The following is a 9,340-nucleotide window of genomic DNA, read 5'->3' as shown; positions in this document are numbered from 1 at the left end:
TTCCATTAAAATTTTAAATTTTAAAAATACTCCAAAATATATTTTCAAAAATACTATAAAAAACATTTACAGTAAAAATTTTTCACATACATTGATACAGTAAAATATTTCAAAAATAACTAATCCAAATAGAAATGCGAAAAACAAATGGATGGGCTTTGTGAGCAAAACATATCATAGAATATCCCAAATTTTGTGCGACGTCGTTTTTAAGTATTTAAAAACACATTATTGTATTTGGCCGCCAATTTCTTCTCCAATCCCCATTCGACTGTCCAAAATTTAATTCATTACCCGGTTGAGCACAGTGAAAAGCTGCCGTCGGCGCCGGTCAAGGTGTGCATCTGTTCCAGGTTTGTACTCCCCGATCGATGAATTTCGTCTCAGTTCTCGGTAGATCTGTCATCGAAGACACTCCCTCGTGGCAGTCATCCGAGTGACGGCAACAGACTTCTACTAACCTCAACCGGTTTCTGGAAAACCAATTCGGGCTCCGGTGAAGTTCCAAGGTCTGCTTTCAGCCCTCCTCTTTTGGGTCCTGTTTTTATCTTATCTTTTTTCTCTTTTCCCATTTTGATTTCCAGCATCAACACAGAGAGAGAGAGAGAGAGAGAGAGTTCCTCAGAGAATGTCCTTCTTGAATTATGAAAGTAGTATTTATCTTTGAGCTTTTCTGACATCTTCTTCCAAGAATCGTGGAATTGCATCTGAAAAAAGCGACGAGGCTTCTTCCTAATATTCCGCATGGCCAGAACACTGGTTTTTAAGGTGCAATATCTCCATTTTTGTCGAGAACATTTCTCTAGTCCCATGTTTGCCTGAAGCATGTTATGTTATTCTCACAACGTTTAACAGCATGCACAAACTTCATCTTGGGTTAACAGTTGTTAGTGGATTTGGTCAATGTTTCGGGATTTCTTCACTGCATTTCTGACTTCTGATCCAGTTGTCAAGTTCTACTGTGAATTGCGCTCTTTATGATGCCATTGAAATAATTGCGCATGGATGGCTTACATCAGCCATGTCTATATTGTTTCTTGCCATTTCAGCTCTCAAGTAGAAATCTCCCTGCTGGCCACTTGATTGCCTTATTTGGCTTTGGTGCACATTGATAATGTAGATTTGCTCTTCTAGCGATCCATTTAATTCCATCAAATTTTGTTGTTCTCTTTGCTGAGTAATTAGCTGGAAAAAATATATCTAATTAGCTGGCTGGCTGTTCTTGTGAAATAGCTGCATCATTTCATGCTATTAACTTGTTTATTGCTCTTGCTTTTGGGTTATCTCTATATACTTGTTGGGCACCAAATCCTCCACTGGTGGTGTTCTGGTAACGCTGAATAGGGTGTCAATATTACATGCCCCGACTAAGGAGGCGTGCTTTGAAGGGTATGCAGTAATGCATTCGTGGTTATATGTTTGGGTGGGGAAATATGGAACAGGATTAATGTATTCACTTAATGGTTGCAGGGTTGCAAAAAGACCCTTCACGCAGTACTTCTACTGCCGAATCAGCTTGTGGAGAAAATGATTTGCAGCTGTGTATTACTAATTACTGCAGGGATAATCTCACACCTTTCCATGGCATGAACTTGGCGGACCACTCCGACGATGAGTTGATTTTCTTAGCATTTTTGCTATTAGGATTAGCTCTGTTTGACCCACTGCTGCACATTCCAAGACGAAGGTATCGCGATAGCGCATTATCTAGGCAACAATGGGTAATCGAGCTTATAAACGGGCATCGGGACAGGATCTTCGAGAACTTGCGCATGGATGTTCCCCTGTTCTTGCACCTGTGTAATTTGTTGGTCGAACAGAATTATTGGCAGCAGCACCCCACACTGAGGGTGGGAATTCACGAGTCAAAGGCTATTGCACTGGTATGCCTTAGCCACAATGAATGCCATCGGCTTCTATCTGAACACTTTAAACATTCCCCGGAGACAGTTGATCAACTTGTGAGGCGTTGCCTTAGAGCATTGGTGCGGCTAGGACGAGATATAATCAGACCAAGGAATTACAATGAAACTCATCCACGGATTCTGAACAGCGAGATGTTTTATCCCTGGTTCAAGGTTAGTTAATTTCTGTTCTTGAATTTACTTTAGGTCAATGGTTAGGAGTAATACTAATGTTCGTGTTATAGGATTGTGTTGGGGCAATAGGCGGAACTCACATCTCAGCCTGGTTCACTGCTGAGAACCGGACCATTACCCGGAAGAGGAGGAGAGACTTATCTCAGCATGTGTTAGCTGCCTGTGATCATGATATGAGATTTGTCTATGTCCAATGTGATTGGGAAGGCAGTGCACAAGATGCACGGGTGCTACAAGAGGCTTTGGTTGCTCCAGAGTCTAACTTTCCCATGCCACCAGTGGGTATGCTTCGTCTATACTAACTAGTCCCCTATTCGTGCAGTCTATTTAATTGTTCCAAAAAAATGATACATGTGTGGAAATGTGGATTTGCAGATAAATATTTCCTAGTTGACGCCACATATACCAATATGCCTGGGTTTATAGCACCATTTAGGCCTGCCCGGGGGACAGTACAAGCGCGTGCAACTAAATCCCTTTTCAATCGCCGCCAAGCATCACTTAGAAGCGTGATTGAACGCTCTTTCGATGTCCTGAAAATGCGATTTCCAATACTCAAAGGTCCAATGCAGAATTATCTCATTGCCACTCAAAACAACATTGTCTTTGCTTGTTGTGCTCTCCACAACTTCATGAGGGAGAAAGTGTCGAATGACGACTATTTTGCCGCTGGGGCTGCTGCCGGAGCAATCGAAATCGAAGATGCTTATGAAGATGGTTACCAAGTCCCAGGGTTACAGCAAATTAATATGTCGCAACAAAACATGGCTGAGTGGAATGAGGTGCGTCGGGCAATGGCCGACCATATGTACCTTCATCGACATTACTAATTAGGTCTTCTATTGTGTAGTGGCTTGTGGACAGGACATCAAAATTTCCACGGCAGAATATGAACTGTATGCTTAGCTATGAAGTCCATGTTTGTTGTTGCTTGAAAGAGATTTGTAATCCCTTGGACTAGTATTTGTCTGGACTACTAATCTGGTGAAACATGGAAAGATTTGTAACCTGTGGAAAGGATTTGAACTATTTTTGTCTGGCCCACTAATTTCAATTGTATGAATGAGGGGTAACAAGGTGTGCATCTGGCGTTTATTAGTCATTTTCCTCGTTCAAAGCTCACTCTTACAATACTTGTACTTTAGTATGAATATTTGTATTTTAGTGGGAAAAAAAAGTTAGTATATTTAGTCACACAGGGTTTGTGGTTGGTATAAATGCATATGACTAACAAGTTGCAAAGCTAATCTGTTTTCGTTTTCTAATGTATAGGCACATTAATTTTTTTTTTTATTTGTAATATGGATCAAGAGTAACTTTTGTAGGTTCATGATGCCTTCTCGTTTGTTTATTTCTGCATTTTCTTACTTTTTTTTTTTTTTTTTTGCATGTAAACTGATGCCATTAGGTCCTATTTCTTCCAACTAAAATTCATTCTCTTTTCCTCGCTCCTTGTCCCATAATTTGTTTTTTTTTTTTTACTGAAGATTCTAGAAGCACAAAAAAAATCTTGTAAAATTCCTCATATACGTTGGGGGATTGTTTTGGATACTGCATTTTGTAAAAAACTCATTGGTTGGTCTTCAGAATACTACAATTGTCCATGGTTTTGGATACTAAATTCATTTGTAGGACAGGATCCACTTCTGAGGAACCTAATCCACTTTTGATATTCACAACCCGAATTTGTTAGTCATGGTTAATTTATCTAAAGAGCCAAAACAACTGTCTGAATTCTCATTAATTCAAGTTCCATAACCGGGGGAGGGATGAGTTGGATGGTACGGAGGAAGGGAGTGTAAGCAAGAGATCTCGGGTTTGAATACTCTGCTTACACTAAAAAAAAAAAAAAAAGGGTGTTCCATAACCAAATTCAATATTGCAGTTGTATGCATATATGAGTTAAGGACTAAGAATTGGGGTTCGAGAGCGGATATTACAGCTTAGTTACTACTACAGATCATAGTTGTTGATAGCATTGTACTTGCTATTACAGCTTGTTTGCAAATTTATCTTCACTAACTCTATGATATAATTCTTGCAGGACTTCTTGAGTTCAATTTATCTAACGCCCTTTCTTTTTAGGAACCCACCAGCTTCAGTTGATGACAATAGAAGCAATGACCAACAGTAGGAGAGCAGTTGTGGCTAGCAAAAATATAACCTGAGTAGGATTGAGCTGCACCAGCTGCAAAGAAAGCATATATATAAAAGCATCTTCCTGGAGCTTTTCAAACCTGTGTCTTGCCAAGTAAACTGATGTCAGTTAATGGAAGAAGATAAAGGTACAGCATCACATCTTTAATAACACTACATTCTACCTTCATTTTTTGCAAAAAAAAAAGAAAAAAAGAAATGGTGGTGCTATTGTTTTGTCATTTTAATTTCTACAATAATAATGATGATGATGATGATGATAGATATTAAATTTATGAATATTTTTCTTTGATATTTGCCAAATATTGTTTTAATTAATAGATTTTATTCTTATTTGATTAATGGTGTTAATTCTATGAAAGTGGAGCAGAGAGTGATAAAAGGAGTAATTTTTTGAAAATTGCTGTCAAATCCGGAAGATTCAGAATTTGCGCGTAGATGTTTCTTAATCAAAGTCGGATTCCAAGCGAGACATTTGGCTAAAGATTAAAAGAATTTCTTTTCTTAGTAGATAGATTATTTAATTAGGAAACAATTGATATTATCTTCTTAAGCTTCCTTTTTCAGGTAGGAAGTACTTTCTTCGTTTCATTAAAAATGTCATATTTATCATTTTAAAATGTTTCAAAATATTTATTATGTTGAAAAAGTTAAAAATATCTTTTAGTCTCTATTTTTAATATAATCATTCTTTCTAATCATATACATGTTACTATCCAAATTTAAAATTTAAAATTGTGGAAATAAAATAAAAAAATTACAAACATCACCATCAAATTATTATTTTTAAAAAGTTAAATTTCTTAAATATAATTAAATAATTAGAACGGACTAGTATAGTGTATCTCAAAAGTTACAAATTAGGAATTGTAGACGGATGGCATGGGATGTGATTGGTACTTTAAAAAAGAGGAATTCAGCCGCGACTTTGGGAGAGAGAACAAGAAACACCCGTGACTCTTTGCCGGGGAAAAGAAGAAAAACGACGGCCTCAATGAATAATTGAATTATTCTTGCATCGATGATCGATTGTGTGAACTGTATCTAAAAAATTGCACTATTGACTAGAGTCGTATCTATTATTGAATTAATTCCTATTTATTTTCATTGATTGCTTTATTAATTAGTTAATTAGGCATTTTTAAATTTCTAAAATCCTTCGTAATTTTTATTCTAGGAGAAGCAAATTTTCTCAATTCATATGAAGACGACCTACTCGGTACTATATACAAAATCTTTGTTTTCTCAAATAAAATTTTTATTATTATACAAATTCAACAGCCGTCAATTTTTGACACTATTACTTGGGATTGACGTTAGAATACTCGTTTCTTTTTTAGTTTGTCGTTTCATTTTCTGCAAAAAATTTATGGTGTCGGATAGCTTGTCCTCTCAGCCTGATGGCCCAGCTCCATTATCCTTCTTTCAAATTTCCAGTACGGTTAAATCTGCGGTTTACTAAGAGTTTGAAATGATATTAGGCGCAAATGAAATCATATTGGTTAAAGTGCCATTTCCACAGCCCATCATTCAAACAACTAACGAGAAAATGGCTCCCAAGTGTTTTGAGACTTCGAAAAACCCAAACTTGGATTGCTCTGGTAGCAATAGCAAGAGTACGAATCTTTAGAGAATATGCTAAAAGAGGGTTTTTATGCCTCCGTACTTTTTGCTTCTTTTCTCCGGACAGTACGGTTGACTAGTAGGGGTGGCAACTTCTGACACGATCCGAAAATACGACACGAACATAACACGAAATTAATAGATTTGGGTTGAGGTTTCGGAGGTTCGGATCATAATCGGGTCGAACCCGATGAACCCGAAAAGAAAACAGGTCAATTTCGGGTCAACCCGTGGTGACCTGATATGATCCGTTGTGACCCGTTTACGAATTAAAAATAATTTAATAAATATAAAAATTATTTTATCTAACTAAACTAAATCATTCTTTTTTTTCAAAGGCATTAATTACTTAATCCTAAATGAATTTATTTAACTTGTGTGAAGTTGAAATTATTATATTTGGACAAATAATATATTATGTTATTTTTTTACTTTTATGCTGTTTTAATTTATTTTATATTTGGTTTGGGATAAAACACTTTTACAGTGTTTAATTTATTTTAGATTTGGTTTGAAATTATTTATTTAAATTTTTATTACTTGATGATGTAATTAATTTTGTGAGAAATTGATTTTATTGGAAATTAAAATGATAAATTAATAAATTAAAATTAAGTTTCGCATCATTTCGGGTCGACCCGCCAACCCGAAATTTTCGGATTCGTGTCAGGTATCCTGACCCGTTTCGGGTTGGCGGGTCAGATTCGGATCAGCGAATTTTCTGTTATATTTGGACCTTAACCCGACCCGCCAACTCGAACGCGACCTGATTGCCACCCCTATTGACTAGAGTCTCCACGACAGCCTTGTTGTATTCGTCCCCAACACTTGTAGGCGCCCTTGTTTACACGTTCCTTGTCGGATCATGTGGGTCTTGGTAAAATGGCTTGAGTAAATTGATATGAAAGATTGGATAGAGTTGGGATAGAACCTTGGGCAACTGCACCTTGTAAGCAACATTTTCAATTCTTTCTAATACTGTAAATGACTCTTCATATCGTCTAATAAGTCTCTTGTTTACCCCACGAACATAACCATGTTGTCGACACGATAATTTATATCCTAAACTATTTCTACTTTATATTAAGGGAAAGAGGTAGATCCAAGAGGGTCAAAGGAGGATCTAGAGAAGATTAAACTGTCACCGGATCAGTCAGGTACCTGCTAGTGAAATTTTTAGAAAATTCTGAAAAAAAAAATGCAATTCAAAGAATTTGATCACTTGACCTACACCCAAGGAGAGTACTCTAGGAATTCGAGCAAAATTTGGTAACTCCATGCCCCATAACTAGCCATCCATTTGCAAACAAATGACAAGAGGAACCCTCATGAGAAACCTGAACAACCATTTCAAAGCCGGAGCCTCTCCAATTGAGATTCCGTCTAATTGTGTAAATTGATGCGATTACAAAATGTGAACTAATATATTTTTTTGTGTAATTATTAGTTTATACCAACTCAATTATAATTCACATTTACACCAAAATTGTAACTGTCTACATCGGAGTTGTATCGATTAGTAACAAAATTTGAAGAGAAGTGGAATTGGAAAGACCCCATTTCCCAACTATTTCCATCACACGTTCTCTTGTAAGGTCCAGTTCTATGTCGCCCTCTCTTTTGTTGTGGCCCTCCTAATCGAATTCGGAAGAATGATTGAATTTTGAGAATGCCAGCTTGCACATGTACTAATGCAACTATCTTATTTACAATAATCTCGTATCATAAATATAGTGTCTACCAGCCTCCAGAATTCAAATTCCAATTCCTCATGGAAATCCCTTCATTGACCCAAAACTCTTCTTCCTACATTGAAGGTGGCGATGAACAAACATTGTTTAACAAAGGAAAAGAAGATGACATTGATCAAATCCTCTCTGTGCTCCCTAGGGAAAGAGGGTGGTTAAGTGAGCACATTCACTTGTACCAAGGTTTTTGGTATTCCACGGGAGTTCTCAAGGGACTCCTAATTCTCCAGCAACATTTTCGGGCACAACCAAGTGACATTCTCTTGGCAACATATCCAAAATCGGGAAGAACCTGGCTAAAGGCACTTCTTTTCACCATAACAAATAGTACATGTATCAGTCATCCCGATCAAAATCCTTTGCTAACGGCAAACCCTCATAAACTGGTTCCCATGCTGGAATCATATGCCGCCGCGAATCCTGTAAACCCAAAGCCACCCAATTCTCTCATGCACACTCACATTCCTTACACCTCTTTACCAGAATCGACAAAATCTTCAGGCTGCCATATTGTCTATGTTTATCGAGACCCGAAGGATGTGTTAGTGTCATGTTGGCACTTTGTCAGCAAGCTGAAACCCGAAACGGTGCCACCAATTTCATTAGCAGAGGCATTTGAAAAGTTCTCTAAGGGTGTTTCACCATATGGACCATACTGGAATCATGTGTTGGGGTATTGGAAAGCAAGTATAGAATGGCCTGAAAGAGTATTCTTTATTAGATATGAAGACTTGAAGAAAGATGTAGTAGTTAAATCAAGATTGTTATATTGTTGGTCTTGGTTTCCTAGTCGGTAGTGGTTTTTAAGTCCAAATACAATTGTATTTCGGAAGCTAAGTTTTAGGAGACTAAGTGGTCTATGTATACCACTACTAGTAGTCTCTTCCAATGTGCCGTGAGTTGAGAAGAATAAGATACATTGGTGCCTCCTAGAGCTCTGCTTGTTTTCAGCTCTTGTCCTTGTTTTTGTTCCTTCGGTTTTCGTTTTCGCTGCAATACTTATTTGACTTTGAGTTTTGTCTTGAATTGTTTTATCCTGTGGGTTCTATTCCTACAAAGTGGCATTAGAGCTTTGTTTGAGATCCTGAGAAATTAAAATATGGATCCAAATTATTTGCACAATTGTCACGTTTTTATCTTCGACGGTAAAAACGATTTTGAGGCTTGGAGGTCGATGATGAAGAATTTTTTCCAAAATATTGGAGTTTGGAATATTGTCGAAACAGGATATACGGAGCCGATAGAAGGTATAGAATTATCAAGTGATGCAGTTAAAGAATTAGAGAGAAATAGACAGTTGGATTGCAAGGCAATGTACTATCTCAACACTCAAGTCCAATTGCATGTTGCCAAAAAATTTATCCATGCAAAGTTGGCAAAAGAGGCCTGGACAATTTTGGTGAACTCGAATCGAGGTGCTGCTAACGTGAGAAAAATCAGATGGCAGGAACTTAGGAGATAATTTGAGTTGGCCCAGATGAAATCCACGGAGTCAGTTAAAGATTTTATTGGCACAATTAAAGAAATTGTCAATGATATGGAGTCCAATGGTGAGAATTTGGAAGAGGTTAGAGTTGTTGAAAAAGTTCTAAGATCTCTAACTGCCAAATTTCACACCAAGAAGACGGTCCTTGAAGCCACAAAGGACCTTGACAATTTGTCACTTGTTGAATTGGAAGGTGAATTGCTGACGTATGAGATGTCCTTGAATCA

At 37.3% G+C, this 9,340-nt stretch overlaps 2 protein-coding genes across 2 annotated transcripts; both read left to right on the top strand.

The window, feature by feature from the left end:
* Positions 1 to 486: 486 nt before the first annotated feature.
* On the top strand, positions 487 to 3,084 carry LOC113754311 (protein ALP1-like). The gene is made up of 5 exons (XM_027298691.1): positions 487 to 509; positions 1,345 to 1,389; positions 1,471 to 2,078; positions 2,150 to 2,381; positions 2,475 to 3,084. The coding sequence occupies exons 2-5, from the start codon at positions 1,359 to 1,361 to the stop codon at positions 2,927 to 2,929; spliced, it is 1,326 nt and encodes a 441-aa protein (XP_027154492.1). The 5' UTR covers positions 487 to 509; positions 1,345 to 1,358; the 3' UTR covers positions 2,930 to 3,084.
* A 4,566-nt stretch (positions 3,085 to 7,650) lies between these two features.
* LOC113751330 (cytosolic sulfotransferase 12-like) lies at positions 7,651 to 8,424 on the top strand. The gene has a single exon (XM_027295300.1). It carries the CDS (start codon positions 7,651 to 7,653, stop codon positions 8,422 to 8,424), a length of 774 nt encoding a protein of 257 aa, XP_027151101.1.
* The last annotated feature ends 916 nt before the right edge of the window (positions 8,425 to 9,340 follow it).

The sequence above is a fragment of the Coffea eugenioides genome, chromosome 11 (genome assembly GCF_003713205.1).
Source record: "Coffea eugenioides isolate CCC68of chromosome 11, Ceug_1.0, whole genome shotgun sequence".
NCBI lineage: Eukaryota > Viridiplantae > Streptophyta > Magnoliopsida > Gentianales > Rubiaceae > Coffea > Coffea eugenioides.
This window is presented reverse-complemented; position numbering and strand designations above follow the sequence as displayed.

Coding starts and splice junctions, on each gene's coding strand:
- LOC113751330 (XM_027295300.1), top strand. CDS start 7,651: ATGGAAATCCCTTCATTGACCCAAAACTCTTCTTCCTACATTGAAGGT.
- LOC113754311 (XM_027298691.1), top strand. CDS start 1,359: ATGCCCCGACTAAGGAGGCGTGCTTTGAAGG. Junction 2,079..2,149: donor TGTTTTATCCCTGGTTCAAG/GTTAGTTAATTT, acceptor TTCGTGTTATAG/GATTGTGTTGGGGCAATAGG. Junction 2,382..2,474: donor CTTTCCCATGCCACCAGTGG/GTATGCTTCGTC, acceptor GTGGATTTGCAG/ATAAATATTTCCTAGTTGAC.